Genomic DNA, 22,821 nt, shown 5'->3' on the forward strand with positions numbered 1-22,821 from the left:
CATCTGCAAGTCCTGATAAATGTACCAATGAAGTTTCATGATCCTAGGCCTAAGTATTCTTGAGTTATCACCTGGAAACCATTTTACTGTTTCGAGTCACTGTGACCTGTTCCTTTGACCTAGTGACCTGAAAATCAATAGGGGTCATCTGCCAGTCATGATCAATGAACCTATGAAGTTTCATGATCCTAGGCATAAGCATTTTTGAGTTATCATCCGACAACCATTTTACTATTTCGGGTCACTATGACCTTGACCTTTGACCTAGTGACCTGAAAATCAATAGGGGTCATCTGCAAGTCATGATCAATGTACCTATGAAGTTTCATGATCCTAGGCATAAGCGTTCTTGAGTTATCATCCGGAAACCATTTTACTATTTCAGGTCACTGTGACCTTGACCTTTCACCTAGTAACCTGACAATCAATAGGGGTCATCTGCGAGTCATATCAATGTGCCTATGAAGTTTCATGATCCTAGGCATAAGCGTTCATGAGTTATCATCCGGAAACTATTTTACTATTTCGGGTCGCCATGACCTTGACCTTTGACCTAGGGATTTCAAAATCAATAGGGGTCATCTGCAAGTCATGATCAATGTACCTATGAAGTTTCATGATCCTAGGCCTAAGCGCTCTTGAGTTATCATCCGGAAGCCATCTGGTGGACGGACATACGGACGGACATACGGACCGACATGTGCAAAACAATATACCCCCTCTTCTTCAAAGGGGGGCATAAATATAAAACCAATCTCACACTTTGCATTAACCTTTACTGCTTATACATGTACTCACTCATGATGTGTTTGTAGTCCCTTAGAAAATCAAATATAACCTTGCTTCCTAGATTCAAGATTTAAAGCCTTAATTTCCAACCCTATGATACCAATGAGCAGCAAACAGCATAAAACCTGAACAGCCTGTGAGTTACTAACAGGCTGTCCTGGTTTTATGCTGGTTGAATATATAGCAATTTTTACTTCGCTTCTGAGCAGAAAAGGGTAAAGACTCACTTGTGGGCCAGCATGACTGGAACGGATCCATACAGGGCCATGGGGTTATAGAGCTCATACTCAAACACGTCCAAGTTGAACAGGCGGTAAGGATCTCCACTCCTGTAACAGGGCGCCAGCGCATAAGGGTGCAAAGGCGTAGAGTAAACAGCAGAAAAATATATTTGAGCGCCACTCAGGGAAAACATGGCTTTATTCCTGTGTGTTTGTTGCCCCTTATAAGCTTGTGCAGTCTGCACAGGCTTTTTTAGGGACGACACCTTCACCTACATTGGATTTTGCTATGAAGAGGGCCATTCTTCATCTACCTCTGTAAGTAGGTCACTTTTCACAAATATACGTAGCTTTCTTTCGCTAAACTTGCTTTATGCAACTTAAGGCTGTTAACCCTTTACCACTAAGATACGTATTTTGACGCATTTGCTGTCCCTTAGAAAGTAAAATTTTATTATATAAGTCCTTTCTTACAAAATTCAAGTTTTAAAGGCTTCATTTCCAACCCTCATATACTGATGAGCAGCAAACAGCAAAAACAAAAAACCTGAACAGACTGCAAGTTACTTGAAGGCTGTTCTGGTTTTATGTTGTTTGCACATGGCCATTTTCAATTTGCTTCTGAGTAGGAAAGGATTAAATAAACAAACGCAAAATACTGTCATAAAAGGTGAAAAAGGTGAAAATGCAAATAAGCAAAAACAAATTAATGCCCTTACTTGGTGGTTTTAAGGGCCATAGAATCTGCATGCTCTGGGATTCCATAGACATGTTCAAACCCTGGAAATGAGATGTCTATACCGACGGAAGATGGACCTACAAAGTAGTACTCTATAAATATCATGTTACTTTTAAGATTTAAAAACATCATATATGGAGTCATAGAAATATCATATGTTTTAATACAGTATGGTTTTAATCATGGAAATACATACATGTACGATATAGAGACAGGGAATTTTGACAGATTTAAATGCAAACTTAAGAAGTGTAACTACACTATGGTTTGGAATCATGGACATTTCAAATGATTTCAAAGAACTGAGAGACTTTCTGGTAGGTTTAGAATCACAGAAAAATTTCAAAAGGTTTTCTAACCTATGGTTTCGGTTTGGAATCATATAAATATTTGAATGATAGAAATTTTACAAAATTAAGAATCAGGGAAGTTTTAGTTCACTACCATGTGGTTTGGAATCATGGAAATGTAATAAGGTATTTCATAACAATGGACATGTTAGAAGGTTAAATATTAAATGGTATCAACTAATGGTATCTTTGTAAAGTTAAGAAACATGGAAATTGCGTAAGTTTTAAAACCATAATTCTTTGGTTTAGTTTCACATATATTTAAGAAACTTTCTATCATGGAAATTTTTACTACCATATGGTTTGGAATCATGGAAATTCGATAAGGGATTTAAGAACCATGGACATATTAGAAGGCTTAATACCATATGGTTTGGAATCATGAATATTTTCAAAGTTTTTTTTAAGAACCATGTAAATATAAGAAGGTTTAATACCATGTGGTTTTGAATTATGAAATTTAAATGAGGTATTTTTTAACCAAATAAGTATATTTGAACCATTGAAGTATTAGAAATGTTAGAAGGTTAAATACCGTATGGTTTAGAGTCATGGAAGTTCTTGAATGTCTCCTCCCACATGCCAGGCTCCTCCTCCTCCTTTGGGGGCATGTCCTGCTTCTTCTCCCCCGCCTCTCCACCCTCACCAGCCTATCACATACAAAATACTTGAGCCTTGCTCTGGGAAAACAGGCTTAATGTGCATATGCGTCAAGCAGTCCGCACAGGCTAATCAAGGACAACACTTTCCGCTTGTATTGCATTTTTGGTTTAAAGGAAGTCTATTAGCAAAACAAGAGGGCCATGATGGCCCTGAATTGCTCACCTGACTAACCTTGCTACATCAACTGAAATTCTATCAGACCCATATACAACCCCAAGCCAGATTTCATCAATTAATACATTCTGACAAAATTTCATTAAGACGTGATGAAAACTGTGACCTCTTTCATCTACACAAGGTTTTACTAGAATTGACCCGGTGACCTAAGTTTTGACCCCAGATGACCCATATACGATCCAAAATCAGATATTATCAAGATAAACATTCGGACCATATTTCATTAAGATCAGATGAAAACTATGACCTCTATTGTCTACACAAGGTTTTTCTATTATTTGACCTAGTAGCCTAGTTGTTGACCCCAGATGACCCAAATACAATCCCAACCCAGATTTCATCAAGATTAACATTCTGGCCAAATTTCAAAAAGATTGAATGAAAACTGTGTCCTATATTGTCAACAATAGGTTTTTCTATTATTTGACCTAGTGACCTAGTTTTTGACCCCAGATGACCCAAATACAATCCCAGATTTCATCAAGATATTCATTCTGACCAAATTTCATTAAGATTGGATGAAAACTGTGATCTCTACTGTCTACACAAACAAATTGTTGACGGACACACGCACACACGCACACACAACGGACGCCACACGGTCACATAAGCTCACCATGTCACTTCGTGACAGGTGAGCTAAAAAACAATTTAGGCGGAAAGTGTTGTCCCTGATTAGCCTTTTCAGACTGCACAAGCTAATCTGGGACAACAGATTTCGCACCTGAATTAAACCAGATTTTCCCATAGCCATAAGGCCCACTTTTTATACACAAGCTGACTATTCCATGCAAATGCAATCCAAAACATTGCATAAAAATCTTAACATGTTATAATTGTATTGAAGCCGAAAATCAGTCTCAAACACTTCTTAATTACCTTTTCATTAACAATATACAGGCTTTTTCACCAAAATGAAGATGGTATTCATACAAAACCTTGCGCATTTCAATGTCATGTACAGCATTGAAGTCATGTGACACTTAGATCCATAAAGCTTTAAACAAAATATGTCTATTCCATACTCAAAGCCGCCGTTTCATTATTTCAGAATTTGCCAAAAAATCCTTATTTATATTCCCAAACAGATATTTGAGTCTGCAATTTAATTATATTGATCATGTAGGTGCTTTTTTGTATATTTCAAAGGTTTCCACCATGGCAGCCGACATCACATATTTTGGTTTAAGCCTAAATAATTTTGTCACGCCATTCTTAAAACACAAGTAAAAACGTCTTATTATAAAAAATTCCATGAACACCATTACCAAAATGGCATTTTCCCCTTTGAAGCCTTTTGTTGAGTGATGAAAACAACATTGATAGTAGCAAATTTAAAGTCAGACTGTCATGATATGATCGTAATGTTGAAAGCGGCATAACTTAAAATCCAACCAACCAACCAAATGGTTCTTAAAGAGTTCAGTTTTCATTAAATTGAACTTATTTAATACTATCCAAATATTTGCCATATTGAATGAAAAATTTAAAATTGAGAATTAAGTTATACATTTGCTGTTTAGATATTTTGCATTAATTATTTACCATTAACAAATTATTTTTAAATCCATTACACACAACTATAAATGTTTTGTTTAATTCTCAAATGAGCATAATGAAATTTGTAATCAGAAACAGGCTTCCGAATTTGAATGTTAATGCGACATTAAGAATTCTATCTTCAACTAAACAGTGCTTATGTATTTTGTGTATTTCATGCTGTTCTATTGTCTCAATAAAAAGCACGTGAAAATTATGCAGACGAACAAAGTCGTACGGAAAGTGTGCATGTATTTATTGTTTTATAAAAAAGGATACAGCAAATCAGGCGATTACACATGTTCAGTGAGAAAATCCCTGTCCCGATTCAATGTTATTTCATCAAATCTTTGAATAGCCACATGTGCCAAAATTCATTTAATACTTCAGAAAACTGGCATATGTTTGTGTTTTTTAAAGCACTTTTATCCTCAATATTTTCCAGAATTTGCCCCCTATTGCACCGCTTTGAAATAAAATTTCAATAAATCATTTGGCAGGTTTAGAAATTATTACCCTTTTGAAGCTTATTACTTCCCTTGGATTGTATTTTTTTACTTTTGACATTGAAGGATGACCTTGACCTTTCACAACTCAAAATGTGCAGCTCCATGATATACACATGCATGCCAAGTATCAAGTTGCTATCTTCAATATCGCAAAAGTTATGGCCAATATCGCAAAAGTTATGGCCAATGTTAAAGTTTTCAGACGGACTGACAGACGGACAGACAAACAGTTCAAAAGCTATATGCCACCCTACGGGTGGCATAAAAATGGAATATACTAGATAATCAGTAATTGATAGTCATGCAGGTTCATATGTATGTATTGGAGAATCGATCCAGTTAGGTCTCAAATTTTTTTTATCAATGAGACTTTATAGCTGTTTTTCTGGTGAAGAGTCATAACGCACCAATTAACGTCATAAATAAATGAAAACAAAAACTAACTTATGGCGGTGTCTGCCCTCCCTAACCCAAATAGCCCCGGGGCGTCTGAAAAAATTCCTGTGGAAAGCACTGGTCCACTGCAACCTGGACCTTGACACGAGTGATATAGTTGACTATGCAACACATTTTCTTGGTATCATGATCATTTGTGTACATTTATCTTGGAATCCCATCATGAAATTTTCCACACAAACAAAGAAAGGCGGACAGAGGTAACACTGTATGCCCTTCCGCCATTTTCTTTGCAGGGGCATACAAATTATCACCCCATTATAGATACAAAACATGAGCTGTAATTTTTACACTATACATTATTTGTTTCACTTTGACACTTTACAAATATAATACAAAAGATTAAAAAATTCACAAAATGCTACCTCCACTTACCATCTTTTTAATTTCCATTTCAACCACGTCACCATTCGCTTGTTCCTCTGGTTTCTCGTCCTGATTTTCTTCGGCTGGTCTGAAACGGTTGGAAAACCATGAGCTAAGCCCTTCTATCCAGCCCCTACAAGAGGAACACACCACACCCTAGCTAGGCTACACTCTACTAAATTACAGCTGAACCTAATAATCTCAAAATTGCAAAAATTGAAACTTATTTTGATATAGGAGCCTGACATATCTTAATAATACTGAATTAAACTATACAATTCAATACCACATTAAATAAAGTTGAGAAGCTCTGAGTTTGACCCTTTCAAGGCATCACTTAATAAAACTTGCCAGTTCTCACAGACTGGACCTATCACTAAATATATTAGCAATTTCATTTGTATCATCCTAAATTGTTACAGGTTACAAAATCAATTTATGGGCAAGTGCTATAAATATATAGTATTTTACTTTGACCTTTGATCTCAATGCATAACCTTGAACTTTGAGAAGAGCAGGTCTTGCATTACATACTGTTTATTCGTGGATAATGTTAATTGTTTGCGAAGGTATTTTCAAATCGTCTCATAGATGGAGAAGTGCACAATTTTTATAATGTTCCATTAACCTTTTACCACTCAGAAACGCACTTTGGCGCATAAAAAGTCCTTTAAAAAATCAAATTAAATTAAAGTCCTTACTTAATATATTCAAGTTTGAAAGGCTTCATTTCCAACTCTAAGATACTGATGAGCATCAAACAGCATAAAACCTTAACAGACTGTGAGTTACTCGCAGGCTGTTCTGCTGTTTGCACATAGCCATTTTAATTTTACTTCTGAGTGGGAAAGGGTTAAAGTGGGACTATGGTTCAGCTTTCAACTGTCATCCTCAGTTGATTTCTGTTGTTCAGATTGTCAATAGAATATATTAAAATGCTGTTTGGCAACTTGTGGTTGGTTACATTTTACCTCTTTTCATGCAAGCATTTGAATTTTGAATTCCTAGGGTTAGGGTTACCAAATTCCACAGCCATTGATTGGCAAAAGTTGTTAAATTGTTCAAACATCATATATCTTCAGAAAACAAGATGTGATCATGAAATACTATGTCACCCCAATATATAACGACCTTTGACCTTGAAGGATGACCTTGACCTTTCACCACTCAAAATGTGCAGCTCCATGAGATACACATGCATGCCAAATATAAAATTGCTATAATCTTACAGACAGACTGACATACACTCGAACTTTCTTCACAGAGCATCACAAGAAAGTGATTCCATTAAGCAACCAATTAGACATGGTAGAGGTGGTATAAGCGAAAAATAAAACGTGCAAATCATTCCTGAATATAAAAATACTTTGATATCTGGATAAAGTAGTACTAAGATTATAGTAAGAATGGCATTGAAATGTGAGTATTTGACATGACCAGAAATATGCAATATAAAGCAACTTCAAGATAACAAAGTTCAGCTGTATGTCTACATGAATATGAGCTGCGCTGTAAGAAAATGGGGGCTTAATTAATGTGCGTAACAAGTCGTCCCAGATTAGCCTGTGCAGTCTGCACAGGCTAATCAGGAACAAAACTATATGCCTTAACTTGATTTTTGCTAAGAAGAAACTTGCTTTTAAAATATCATAAAAGCAGAAAGTGTCATCCCTGATTAGCCTGTGCAGACTGCACAGGCTAATCGGGGATGACACTTTATGCTCAAGCATTAAACCCCTTTTTCACAGAGCATGGCCCATATCTTAACTAGATATCAGGGTATAACATGAACTTAATTTAACTAAACAGCAAGCATTGCTGTTTTCTAAATTCATAAAATGGCACGAAAAGTGTGTTAGAATCATATAGAAATCAATGAAAGCAGGGTGGGTGGTGGATACACTGCAGATAAAGCATGGAAGGGTAAAGCTGGAAAACACAACCATAATTACAAATACAGTTCACCAGGCTAGTTAAGAGCAAGTTTGAGTCATGTACATAATTAAACTTAAATTAATACAAATACGTTTTTGACATATGAAAGCAAATCTTCAACTACAGTGATACAAGAAATCTATACAGATTGAAAACAAACATTGGTTATCGTTTAAATGTAAATGTTTGAATTCTTTGAATTTACTCTTTGACTTGAGATACTGTGAAACCATTTATTTTCGCCAGCACGAACTTTCGTCATTTTTTAAAAAATGACGTTTTCGTCAGCACTTAAATTCAGCAATTCCTGACTTGGAAAAAAATATTTCAGTCAATAACTGATTTGTTTGTAAAACATGTCCGAAATATATCACAGTTGCGGTAAATCGTAGTGGTGAAAGAGGAAGGACACTTGAGAGTCACTTGCAGAAGGTGGGGCCTGTTTGTCACATGCCAATATACTAGTCTCTTGATATCAGGTGATCAGTAATGGGCCCCCATTAGTGTATCATTATTATGATTAGCGGATTAGTGGGACCGAATAACCGTTAACGAGTGTTTAAAACAGAGAAGCCATTTGCAAATGATCTTATTCATTCATTTTCATGGCCAAACTGATAAAAATCTTACCTTTATCAGCGCAAATTAGAGAAGGTGCGAACATTATTGGTTTTAATTACCAGTAGTGTTAGCAGAACAGAACAGAACATATTTTATTCACGTAAACTTTACAGTTTTTTTTGTTATATATATATGCATACATATGATAATTAATATAACAGGATTATACAATGAAGTATGGGTCATTAGTTATCACATCTGTTTAACAGGATGAACTTATGTACAATCTATATTCATGCTTATTTGGTACTATGATTTATTTCATAAGGTAATAAATATGTATTGTTGGAACAAAATATATTATGATGAAATTATAATCTTACCTGATAATAATTTAATCTTATATCAAAGTATAAGATAATTGAATCTAATCTAATAATTTAGCAAACTATTTGGTAAGTTTTCAATAAAGTTTCGAGAGTTTTGCATCGTAAATATTTAATCCCTTTAAAGTAACAATCACGCTAAAAAATATCGAATATTTTGTAAAATAAAACTAACCCATACAAAAATCATTGTTCTTTCTAGCAAAATGCAAAATTTCAACGTTAGATATTGTCTGGTAATATTGATTTAACGAGATACAAAATGCTTGTTTTTATTTTTTTGTGTCACATATAATCCCATTTTTATTTCCCACGAAATATCCGAACATTTACGGGCGAACGCGAGATTGGATTCGCTCAGCGTCGGAAGCATGACGGCAGCAGATTTGTGGGAAAGCTTGTATAAATTATGCAAATGAACGCAACCCGAATGAATCCGAAAGAAAAACGTGTTTCCCGGGGATTTCCTGAAAATCGGGCGAAAATGAAAGTGAATTTCTGTTAACAATTACCGTACGTTTGGATGGAACTTATCGTCGTGATTGCTGATTTCTCTTTATCTGTTACGTTTTCAATTGCTACAAATAACAATGATTTGAAACATATATTGTATAACTTGTCAAATCTGTCAATGATTAAAAAGATCGATAGCCCCAGACGAAACACAAGCTATATTCACCCCTGTATTATAGTTTAAAGCAAACAACCAAACACAAATCAATATGTTCTGTATTAATTTGTAATCAATGGGGATATGCATATCAGTCAGGTGTTGATCACACATCATCATCTTTTAATTTCGTTTATTGTCTTTGATCCGGATCCGCTGCATTGAGGCTGTATACTATGCAACAACACTGAAAGACATAATACACACAATGGGTTACAAAGTTGTTAACAATTAGCGCTAATAATAACTTTTCTACCTAAACGAAGTCAACGCAGTCGATACAGCTGTCCTGCACTCGCGTTTTACAGCTATGTCACGTGTCAGTTAAGTACACTGTGAAATCTTCATCCCTTTGTGTCAAAACCAGATTTATCTTGATTACGAAACAGACTGAGTATGCGTGGGTTAAGTACGTTTGATTTGAATGCCTCATGCCTTCGGTAATTCAGTCTTAATTTTGTTCAAATATGGGAAATAATTGTTTGTTAGGATCTTGAAATCGTCAATCGGTTGACTGATGAAATACGCGAAAATTAATGTCTGACGATTAATAATGGTTTCACAGTATTCAGTATAAACTTTACTAAAAAAACCTGCTTCAGATTTTATATATAAATACATCATAATGCTATAAATAATGATTTATGTCATTCATAAAATATTAATTAATAAATTCTTAAAAATGAAATAAGTTTTTTTTGTGCTTAAAGAATAAAACAGTTAAAGAACAATTGACCTTAAGTGAAAGAAATGATTTGTGAACCCAGGCAATGGTTATTTCTTCTTCCTTAAGTCTCATACTACAAACGCAATCTAACACAAGACAATCCAAGGGACAGCTAAATCCCCTGCCAAGATTTTTTTCATTTTGAAGTGGTGACCTTGAGTTTGAGCCACCATAACTTACTCATACCTTCTTCATATTGCCCTAATGACCTTAACATTTAATCATAACTTACTCATACCTTCTGCATATTGCCCTAATGACCTTAACATTTAATCATAACTTACTCATACCTTCTGCATATTGCCCTAATGACTTAAACATTGCATCATAACTTACTCATACCTTCTTCATATTGCCCTAATGACTTAAACATTGCATCATAACTTACTCATACCTTCTGCATATTGCCCTAACAACCTTAACAATGAACCATAACTTACCCATACCTTCTGCATATTGCACTAATGACCTTAACATTGCACCATAACTTACTCATACCTTCTTCATATTGCCCTAACAACCTTAACATTGCACCATAACTTACTCATACCCTTTGCATATTGCCCTAATGACCTTAACATTGCACCATAACTTACTCATACCTTCTGCATATTGCCCTAATGACCTTAACATTGCACCATAACTTACTCATACCTTCTGCATATTGCCCTAATGACCTTAACATTGCACCATAACTTACTCATACCTTCTGCATATTGCCCTAATGACCTTAACTTTGCACCATAACTTACCCATACCTTCTGCATATTGCCCTAATGACCTTAACTTTGCACCATAACTTACCCATACCTTCTGCATATTGCACTAATGACCTTAACATTGCACCATAACTTACTCATACCTTCTGCATATTGCCCGAATGACCTTAACATTGCACCATAACTTTCTCATACCTTCTGCATATTGCCCTAATGACCTTAGCATTGTGGCAAAACTTGCTGCAAATCCTTCAATTGGTAAAGGAGAAATGAACCAGGCAAGATAGATTAGCTAAAATATTTGACTTTAAAGTATGCCATTTAACTCGAGCAAACATGATCCAATCAAGCCTTCTGCACTTTGTCTAAATGGCCTTAAAATTGTAGCTAAGTTTCCTGAAAATCATTAAAAGGATATAGGAGATATGGACCAGACACGAAAATAGAGGATCAAACTTTTGAATTTGAGTATGATAACGACCTTGAGAAGGCGTGACTGACTAATGCCTCCTGTACATTGTCTCAATGACGTAAACATTGTTGCCAAGTTTCATGAAAATCCTTCAAAGAAATAGTATGTATGGACCAGAACCAAAATATAGACTCAAATATCTAACCTGACTTTGAGCAGGCAGGACTGACAAATGCCTCCTGCACATTGTCATGATGACCTAAGCATTTCAGCCGAATTTCACAATAATCCTTCAAAGGATTTAAAAGATAAGGTGCGGACCTGATAAAAAAAGTCTTAAACCTTTGACCTGGAAGTATGACCTTGACATTCAGCCAGCGTGACTGACTCATGCCTTCTGTGCATTGTCTTATTGACCTTAATATTTGAGGCAAGTTTCATAACAAGGGCTGTTTGTAAAACATGCATGCCCCCCATATGGCTGTCAGTTGTAGTGGCAGCCATTGCGTAAATATGTTTTTTGTCACTGTGACCTTGACCTTTGACCTAGTGACCGGAAAATCAATAGGGGTCATCTGCCAGTCATGATCAATGTTCCTATGAAGTTTCATGATCATGGGCATAAGCATTCTTGAGTTATCATCCGGAAACCATTTTACTGTTTCGAGTCACTGTGTCAATGACCTTTGACCTAGTGACCTGAAAATCAATAGGGGTCATCTGCCAGTCATGATCAATGTACCTATAAAGTTTCATGATCCTAGGCGTAAGCATTCTTGAGTTATCATCCGGAAACCATTTTACTGTTTCGAGTCACTGTGACCTTGACCTTTGACCTAGTGACCTGAAAATCAATAGGGGCCATTTGCCAGTCACGATCAATGTACCTATGAAGTTTCATGATCCTAGGCGTAAGCATTCTTGAGTTATCATCCGGAAACCATTTTATTGTTTCGAGTCACAGTGACCTTGACCTTTAACCTAGTGAACTAAAAATCAATATGGGTCATCTGCCAGTCATGATCAATGTACCTATGAAGTTTCATGATCCTAGGCCTAAGCATTCTTGAGTCATCATCCAGAAACCATTTTACTATTTGGAGTCACTGTGACCTTGACCTTTGACCTAGTGACCTGAAAATCAATAGGGGTCATCTGCCAGTCATGATCAATGTACCTATGAAGTTTTATGATCCTAGGCCTAAGCGTTCTTGAGTTATCATCCGAAAACCATCTGGTGGACGGACGGACCAACCGACGGACCGACATGTGCAAAACAATAGACCACCTCTTCTTCGAAGGGGGGCATACAAATCTTTCCAAATGTTTTAAAGTTATGAAGTGGACACAAAAATGGAGACTGAAACCTTTGACCAAGAAGTACAACCTTGACCTTGAGCCGATATGACTTACTCATGCCTCTGCACATTGTCTCAATTTTTTCAACAATTTAAGCAAGTTTCATGATACCCATCAAAGGATATAGGAGAAATGGAGCGGACACAAAAAAAAATGGAGGCTGAAACAGTTGACCAAGAAGTACAAACTTGACCTTGAGTCCATATGGCTAACTTGTTCCTTCTGCATATCATCTCAATACCCTCATTTTCATTAAAATCATCCAAAAGATATAAAAGGTACAGAGAAGGCACCAAAGAATAAAAAACAGAATGACAAAGGGCAATTCTTTAATTCCCCTACTGCTTTGCAGCGAGGGATTAGTAATCCATTGACCCACATGTTGCATTGCTTGATGCACAGCCACGTATTAATTGACGTTTACACTCTACAAATCTTGTACTCAGTCCTATACCCTAGCTAAGCCCTCCTCACAATTCTTTTGAATGGATTTTTAAGCTGTGATCACATGGGATTAATGGCAACACATGTCGCAAGATTAACCTGATAATCAATTTCTTCCACAACAAAGCCCTCATTATAAATTTACAACACTGGATATATAGACGGTTTTTACTTGTTCTACAGACTGCTGAAAAATTGATTTTAATAATCCAATACTAATCTCAAAAATCAATGTTTTAACCGATTTCTAAAGCGGCCTTTATAACCCAGTTTACTTAAAAGGAAAAACCTCGCGAGTCGGTTCCAGTAAATAAAATGTTCAATAATTTAAACGAATAAAAAGAATTCATCAACTTTTATACTGCCAATAGAAATTCTACCATCAAGAACAAAGGGAATCACAAATACAAAGTTTCTTTTAAAACACAATTTCATATACATTATAACAACATTAAGATACTGATCTAAAAATTCCTAAATTATGAACATTTTATCAAAACAATCATCCAATTACATCACAATCATGCCAAAGTCATACCACTGAAAACTGCATGTTGTTAGTAATTGATATAAATATGTTATAACAAATATGTGATATTAGCAATAGAAAAGTAAAATTAAAAACAAAAAAGTTGTTAATTAAAGATGCAAAAAGGTGATTTATTAACAAATACAATCACCAGAAAAAGGAAAACAAGGGTGGCAAATTCATTTATATAGATGGAACACTTTTTGTAATTATTACTTTTGTGCATGACACTTTAATTGACCTAACATAGTTGTGTAATAAAACTCAAATATATAAGGAAAATAGTGGTTTTTAATATAACAGACGTGTTTCTTAGAGTTGGCTTTAAATACAATCTATTTAACACAAATTTCTTTTATAAAACCTTCAAAAAGATGTCTTATTAAAAATTGATTTAATTGTAGTGTCTTTATTTGGGTAATATTGATTCACGTCAGTTTTTTTCACTAAAACTGACAGCTGGTTTCTATTTGTAAACAAGACTATTGCCAAGCAATATATGTCCCCTACTGGCTCCACCATTGTCAGAAATTCCACCATTGTCAGATTTTTTTGATTTTTTATTTGTTGCCATAGCAACCAGAATTTTTGACGTAGGAACAAAATGAAATGACGTGCATAATGTCCAAATTGCCATCTATCCATGTTTCAAGTTTCATTTTTTAAAGTTATCGCAGGATCCAGAAAACCACCATTTTCAGCAGTATTTCTAGTCTATTTGTTGCCATAGCAACCAGAATGTTTGACGTAGGAACAAAATGAAATGACATGCATAATGTCCATATTGCCATCTATCAATGTTTAGTTTCATGAAAAAATATTAAGAAACTGTTAAAGTTATCGCAGGATCCAGAAAAGTGTGACAGACAGACAGACAGACGCACAGAGTGAAAACCATAAGTCCCCTTAAGATAAGTATGATGTGGTTATTCTTCCAATTTGATGGTATCATGTACATTTGCAGTCAATGACCTAAAATAATGACCCAAAAGATAAAATTGCAGTTTTAATTGAATGTTTAAAGTATTTAAAATGTATGTAAACAAAAAAGTTTACCTTAAAGGGGTACATTTTTGCAATGTTAGAGTTATGTGCCTTTGTCAGTGACCACCAATGACGATGACATGAATTTATTCTGATAAATTGCAAGTCACTGCTTTAGGTCTTGGTCAGGGAATATTTATAAAGATACTTAACGCGTTAGTAGTTTTATTGGAATACCTTAAGTACATATAGAGATACAGAGTTCCAAGTAGTAGATATAGCAAAACGGGAAGCAACACAGTCAGGGTACATTGTAATTATTCCCTAACCCTGCACATCCCTTGTGATAAAATGATATGCACTAATAACAGAATCAATTTACAACACATTAGGTTATCACTAAAAAGCTAAAAAAAAGTAAGCCATAAAACCACTACCACTGTATACCATAAATATATATTCCTTTATAAACGCCCCCAGAAGCCTTCAACATTCTTGAGGGGACTGATTAGACTGATAAGAGTGAGCATCTCATGGCAACACTTCAGTCAAAGATAATGTTAAGCATAAATTTTGTATCGAATGTTGAAGAAGAATAACACATTAATCAGGCATTTAATTTTTTGTTGAAAAAAACATTTTGTTTAATTCGCCAGTTAGGCATTGCAGTTTGTGAGTTATGGAAGGAGAGGGCATTTATAAGGGAATATATGTGTCTTGTTCTGAGAAAACTGGGCAAAATGCATATGCGTAAAGTGTCGTCCCAGATTAGCCTGTGCAGTCCACACAGGCTAATCAGGGACGACACTTTCCGCTTTAATAATATTTTTCGTTAAAATAAAGTCTCTTCTTATCAAAAATCCAATTTAGGCGGAAAGTGTCGTCCCTGATTAGCCTGTGCGGACTGCACAGACGACACTTTACGCACATGCATTATGCCCAGATTTCACAGAACAAGACACATACGATAAATAGGAAATTTTAAAATCCTTACGGCTGTTGCGGAGACTTTTCTCGGAAGTGTTCAAACTTGAAGAGACCCTGGCTGTTGATGCTGATAACGGGCTCCTCATTTGAGATAAAATCAATACGGAATGGAGCTCCAGTGATGCGAATCTTGTTCTGCTCAAAGCCCAAAGTGATGCTTGCATCCGTACGTTCTAGAACTTTGAGGCTGAAAACAGTTAATGAGAGAAATGTAAATGTAACAGTATTAATATATGCAATAAATAAACAATATTTTATATTTAAATTAATGTTATTACAATAAAGCATTTCTAAGCACTGTGAAAAGCTCAACATACTTATTTATTGTAAAAAAAGATAAGTATTTATGCAAAACAAATCTTTGACAGCTCTGTTTAATTTCTTTACACCAGCATTTTCATACATGATGATATCAAAATAAAAGTTTGCAAATGAAAGATCCATGGGCATATTTGGGGGCATGCAAAAGATCTTTTTCATAATGATCAAACACCAGTAAAAGTACTGGCGCTTTCCGGATGAAAATCAGAAGTGTCTCCAAAAAGTCAAACATATTGATAGAACGAAAAAGTCAAATTTATTGTCAACACCAAAAAAGTCAAACATATTGACGACACCAAAAAAAAGTCAAACATATTCACAGCATAAAGTTTTTTAAAGTTCTAAACCTAAAAACATAGCTACTCACTCCTGCTGTTTTGGTTCTCCAACAAGTGCATCCCCCACTGGAATCTCGTAGCGTTTCCGTATCGGATTAAGCTCGTTGATTTTAAATCTTGCGCTGTTAAATTTGAGCGCAGTAACTTGCAAGAGAAGCCGGACATTATTTTTGGTGTTGTGGACTTGCACCTCCATTGTTGTGGGTTGAATCTTTAGAGTGTCCATCAGTACCACATAGGGACTGGCCCCTGGCTGCATGGCTCGATGACGTCTGTAGGTTAGTGTGAACTTGGGTCAACTAATCAACTAATGAATCAATGGCATAGCTAACTGCGCTATGATATTTCAAAGCTGAACTGTTGAATAATTGCAATTGAATTAAAAACGTACGAAAATGGATTAACACGAGTCTAATATTAACTTAAACTAGAACAAAACCTTAGTTTGGTACTTTCTTTCAAATAAAAGTGTGATATTTAAGATACTTTTCTTTACTTATTGGCTTTTGACAATTAAACTGGGTTTGCTATTATACTGAAAGCGTTAACAATCTTTCAATTGATACCTGAATAAAGCAGTAAAAGCGACTTGTTCACAGATTGTAGCGTGGTTGGAAATTTATCATAAAATGCATTAAATTGATAAATGTTAACATCAAAACTAACAAGATGTGTTTGTGAAACACAATGTCCCCCTATATGACGTTTGACCTTGAAGGATGACCTTGACCTTGTCCCTTCACCACTCAAAATGTGCAGCTTCATGAGATACACATGCATGACAAATATAAAATTGCTAGCTTCAATATTGCAAAAGTTACATAACATGAGCAATTTTGACCCATATATTTGACCTAGAAGGATGACCTTGACCTTTCACCACTCAAAATGTGCAGCTCCATGAGATACACATGCATGCCAAATATCAAGTTGCTATCTTCAATATTGCAAAAGTATTCATAAAATAAGCGATTTGGGCCATTGACCTCTGACCTTGAAGGATGACCTTGACCTTGACCTTTCACCACTCAATATGTGCAGCTCTATGAGATACACATGCATGCCAAATATCAAGTTGCTATCACCAATATTGCAAAAGTATTAGTAAAATAAGCAATTTGGGCCACAAATATTTGACCTCTGACCTTGAAGGATGACCTTGACCTTTCACCACTAAAAATGTGCAGCTCCATGAGATACACATGCATGCAGAATATCAAGTTGCTATCTTAAATATTGCAAAAGTATTCATAAAATGAGCGATTTTGGCCACATATATTTGACCTCTGACCTTGAAGGATGACCTTGACCTTTCACCACTCAAAATGTGCAGCTCCATGAGATACACATGCATGCCAAATATCAAGTTACTATATTCAATATAGCAAAAGTTATTGCAAAATGTTAAAGTTGGCGCAAACCAACCAACAGACCAACAGACCAACCAACCAACAGACAGGGCAAAAACAATATGTCCCCCACTACTATAGTGGGGGACATAAAAAGCTCCAGTATAAAACAAGAGCTGTCTTCAGAGGATGACACATGCCCCCAAAAAACGCTTTGATAGAAGTAATATGAGCATTTTTTGAAACTTAAGCGCAGATTTCGAAACCTAAACGCGGACCCTAAGTTCAAGGTCACAGGGGTCAAAATGTGTGTGCGTATGATTGAATAATTTGGAGAGTTCTGTTGTTGTCGTTATATTTTGTGACACTACGAGGATTGCTTATATAAGATACAACATACAACGTTCATTGTATGAGCACAGATGGCCAAGTTGTCAAGCGACAGTCTTTTACTCCAGGGGTCGGTGGTTCAAGCCCAGTTGAGGGTTACTTATTTTTCTTTCTTTAATTGTATTCTTGTTTTAACTTAAGCTTTTTAGATCCAATGTTTACATTTATCAATATAAAGCATTTAATGACAAACTTCAATACATTCCAAAATATGTGACAAGGTCCCTTTAAAGTTTTTAAATCATCAAAAAATACATACAAATAATGGATATTTTAGAGCATGAAAAAAGTTCAGTATTATTGTTTGCTTGCAAATATCTGCAACGAAAGTTGGCAAATCTAAAAAAAAAATCATTTTTGTCAATTTCCCAAACCATGAACAGGTCTCTTTAACATTAGATGCAAATATTAATCTACTGGTGGCTCTAAAACAAAATGGAAAAGAATTTAAGTCATACTTGCAGAATCCACTCTGGTCACACGTCTTGAAATTGTCTTTACTGACTGCACTTGCAAGATGTGTCAACATCAGACCAAGGAGAAGGGCAGATAATTGGGGCATCCTGGTATTCCTACAGCACAGAATGAATGACATCAGTGGGAGGCACATTTCAGTCTAGGCAGGCTATGGGGCTCCAGGAGAATGCCAAAACAGCGATTTTGATTTACTTAGCTACCCTTGTGCATGTTGAAGGCCACTTCAATGTTTAAACATGAAATAATCTGAATCCTCATTGAAATATTGCTAGTTCAATAATAACACTAGAAATGGCGCGGCAGAGGCCGACTCGTATCCCCACGCCGAATGTTTGACCTAGGTGTGCCCCAGGGTTGGTAATGGGGCCATGCATAGCTGAGATTGACCGTATTGTCATAAGAGAAGTTCATCATCAATTAGAAGTGAATTGGTGTAGAAATGAAGAAGTTATAGTAAAAGGCAATTTTGGGTGGGTGTGACATATGTGGGCAGGGCGCCCCAGGGTTGGTAATTGTGCCATGCATAGTTGAGATTGACCGTATTGTCATAAAAGAAGTTCAGTATCAATTTGAAGTGAATCGGTGTAGAAATGAAGAAATTATAGTAAAAGGCAATTTTGGGCGGGTGTGGTCTATGTGGGCGGGGCCCCAGGGTTGGTAATGGGGCCATGCATAGTTGAGATTGACCGTATTGTCATAAGAGAGGTTCAGTATCAATTTGAATTGAATCGGTGTAGAAATGAAGAAATTATAGTAAAAGGCAATTTTGGGTGGGTGTGGTCTATGTGGGCGGGGCGCCCCAGGGTTGGTAATGGGGCCATGCATAGTTGAGATTGACTGTATTGTCATAAGAGAAGTTCAATATCAATTTGACGTGAATCGGTGTAGAAATGAAGAAATTATAGTAAAGGCAATTTTGGGTGGGTGTGGTCTATGTGGGCGGGGCCCCAGGGTTGGTTATGGGGCCATGCATAGTTGAGATTGACCCTAATGTCATAAGAGAAGTTCAGTATCAATTTGAAGTGAATCCGTGTAGAAATGAAAAAATTATAGTAAATGGAATTTTTTGGTGGGTGTGGCCTATGTGGGCGGGCGCCCCAGGGTTGGGATTGGGGTCATGCATAGTTGAGATTGACCCTAATGTCATAAAAAAAGTTCAGTATCAATTTGAAGTGAATCCGTGTAGAAATGAAAAAATTATAGTAAATGGAAATTTTTGGTGGGTGTAGCCTATGTGGGCGGGGCGCCCCAGGGTTTGGAATGGGGCCATGCATGGTTAAGATTGACCGTATTGTCATAAGAGAGGTCCAGTATCAATTTGAAGTGAATCGGTGTAGAAATAAAGAAGTAAATGTAAAATAACCTAAAACAAGGGACAAAATTGTCACAAAACCAGGTTTTCATTGTGAAAAAAAATCTGATAAAGGGAGACAACTCAAACTGAACTTTTTAAATGAACAAACAAAATAAACACCCTTTGTAAGTTTGTTTTAAAATAAATCTATTTTTAGTCGTGGCGACCTTGACATTGGAGATATTGACGTGATTCTTTTGTGCAACACACCGTCCCATGATGGTGAACAAATGTGCCAAATGATTTTAAAATATCATAATGAATGACATAGTTATAGCCCAGACAAGCTCATTTATGGCTATTTTTTACCTTTGAACTCAAAGTGTGACCTTGACCTTGGAGATATCGACGTAATTATTTCGCGCGACACACCGTCCAATGATGGTGAACAAATGTGCCAAATGATTTTAAAATCTGACAATGAACGACATAGTTATGGCTCGGACAAGCTCATTTATGGCCATTTTTGACCTTTGAACTCAAAGTGTGACCTTGACCTTGGAGATATAGACGTAATTATTTCGCGCGACACACCGTCCAATGATGGTGAACAAATGTGCCAAATGATTTTAAAATCTGACAATGAACGACATAGTTATGGCCCGGACAAGCTTGTTCCGCCAGCCCGCCAGCCAGCCAGCCCGCCCGCATTCGCCAATCTAATAACCAGTTTTTTCCTTCGGAAAACCTGGTTAAAAATGAGTGATAATTTCTGACGCGGCCCCACCCCAACCGCTATAACTTTTGACCCAGGGGTCAGATCAAAATTCCAAATAGTGCAGGGTCGCACATATGCTCATAGCTACCATGTGTGTAAGTTTCAAGGTTCTAGTGCTTTTAGTGTAGGAGGAGATAGTGGCCAGGACGGACAGACAGACGGACGGACGGCGGAGATAACCACAATATCCCCACCTTTTTTTCAAAAAGCGTGGGGATAATTATAGAGTTTTAACATCCATACATGCAAGAGTATAGCTTTTGGTCATACAAAATAAAACATGCAATCCATCAAGAAGTAACAATGGAAAAACCTGATCTCGGATTAAAGTAACATGTGGTTGCATTCATTCAATTATTGTGTATGACCAAGGTTCGACACTAAGGCACGTCCGACAGACATTGTCAAGTAAGATCCGTGGTCGGGCTAGTAAAACTGCGGGCTAGCTTGTCTGACTGGTAGTACATAAAAAAATCTATACTGATTTATAGAACTATAACTAAGTGCTGTTAAAACATTTTTTCTTAATGTGTAAAATTACTCTCGTATCTGTTATTTACATCAGAACAAAACTAGCCTATATAAACAAAGGCTGTTTGTAAAACATGCATGCCCCACATATGGGCTCTCAGTTGTAGTGACAGCCATTGTGTGAATATGTTTTTTGTCACTGTGACCTTGACCTTTGACCTAGTGACCTGAAAATCAATAGGGTCATCTGCCAGTCATGATCAATGTACCTATGAAGTTTCATGATCCTTGGCATAAGCGTTCTTGAGTTATCATCTGGAAACCATTTTACTATTTCCGGTCACAATGACCTTGTTCTTTGACCTAGAGACCTGAAAATCAATAGGGGTCATCTGTGAGTCATGATCAATCTACCTATCAAGTTTCATGATCCTAGGCCTAAGCGTTCTTGAGTTATCATCCTGAAACCATTTTACTATTTCGGGTCATCGTGACCTTGACCTTTGACCTAGTGACCTGAAAATCTCTAGGGGTCATCTGTAAGTCATAATCAATCTACCTATCAAGTTTCATGATCCTAGGCATAAGCGTTTTTGAGTTATCATCCAGAAACCATTTTACTATTTCGGGTCACCGTGACCTTGACCTTTGACCTAGTGACCTGAAAATCAATAGGGGTCATCTGCGAGTCATGGTCAATCTACCTATCAAGTTTCATGATTCTAGGCATAAGCGTTCTTGAGTTATCATCCGGAAACCATTTTACTATTTCGGGTCACCGTGACCTTGGACCTAGTGGCCTGAAAATCAATAGGGGTCAACTGCGAGTCATGATCAATCTACCTATCAAGTTTCATGATCCTAGGCATAAGTGTTCTTGAGTTATCATCCGGAAACCATTTTACTATTTCGGGTCACCGTGACCTTGACCTTTGACCTAGTGACCTGAAAATCAATAGGGGTCATCTGTGAGTCATGATCAATCTACCTATCAAGTTTCATGATCCTAGGCATAAGCGTTCTTGAGTTAACATCCGGAAACCATTTTACTATTTCGGGTCACTGTGACCTTGACCTTTGACCTAGTGACCTGAAAATCTCTAGGGATCATCTGCGAGTCATGATCAATGTACCTATGAAGTTTCATGATCCTAGCCCCAAGCGTTCTTGAGTTATCATCCGGAAACCACCTGGTGGACGGACCGACAGACCGACCGACCGACATGTGCAAAGCAATATACCCCCTCTTCTTCGAAGGGGGGCATAATAAACGGGGAGTATGCACATGATTCATCGCTATTTTTAGACGTGTAGGAGGGCTTCCCGCAGAAATTGCTTTTTTCCATTGGTCAAGTTGTCATGAATATTAATGATTTTCTGCAGTGTCGTAAAACTTAACAGCATTTTTGTACGGCTTCTATCGAAAATCAGTATCGTTAATGCAAACATTTTGGCGTAGCAGACAAGAGATTGTAATTTAAAGAATGGCTTTGTTCAAGTTCGGATTTTCGTCCGACAAATCAGTTAATAAAGAAGAATCCGACGGTAAAACTGACAGGAAACGTAAATATGAAGAAAAACAAAAATGTCAATTTTATCCTAAATGGAAAATCGAGTTCCCATGGCTTGAACTTGACGAAGAAGAGCAAAAACGTTTTACTCTTTTCATCAAAATAACTTTCTGGTGTTCACTGATTATTTACTGATAAATCCTGATTAAACAGTTACATAACACAATAGTGCTTATTTGTCCTGTCATTTATGGTCTAGTAGACATCAGATTCGGGCTAGTACATTTTAAGAGGAGCTGGCCCAATGGTCTTGCTGTAAAAAAAGTTAATGTCGAACCCTGATGACTGCAAAAGGTGTGATTCATTAAAC

General features: G+C 36.5%; 1 protein-coding gene across 4 annotated transcripts in view; it reads right to left on the reverse strand.

The window, feature by feature from the left end:
• Nucleotides 1–22,821, reverse strand: part of LOC127874831 (neutral alpha-glucosidase AB-like) — a 67,607-nt gene that overhangs the window by 37,603 nt on the left and 7,183 nt on the right. For 3 of the 4 annotated variants that reach the window (XR_008047125.1, XR_008047124.1, XM_052419463.1), the window contains exons 2-8: nt 18,379–18,492; nt 16,211–16,453; nt 15,530–15,709; nt 5,819–5,942; nt 2,635–2,749; nt 1,730–1,826; nt 1,017–1,118 (exon numbers count right to left, since the gene is read on the reverse strand). Coding sequence is in view for 2 of the 4 variants with exons in the window: in XM_052419463.1 (XP_052275423.1) it covers nt 1,017–1,118; nt 1,730–1,826; nt 2,635–2,749; nt 5,819–5,942; nt 15,530–15,709; nt 16,211–16,453; nt 18,379–18,492 (975 nt within the window). In the remaining 2 variants the exon portion in view is untranslated. The remainder of the gene's footprint in view (nt 1–1,016; nt 1,119–1,729; nt 1,827–2,634; nt 2,750–5,818; nt 5,943–15,529; nt 15,710–16,210; nt 16,454–18,378; nt 18,493–22,821) is intronic. The other variant, XM_052419464.1, reaches the window with a different exon arrangement.

This window comes from Dreissena polymorpha, chromosome 3 (assembly GCF_020536995.1).
Source record: "Dreissena polymorpha isolate Duluth1 chromosome 3, UMN_Dpol_1.0, whole genome shotgun sequence".
In the NCBI taxonomy this organism is placed as follows: Eukaryota; Metazoa; Mollusca; class Bivalvia; order Myida; family Dreissenidae; genus Dreissena; species Dreissena polymorpha.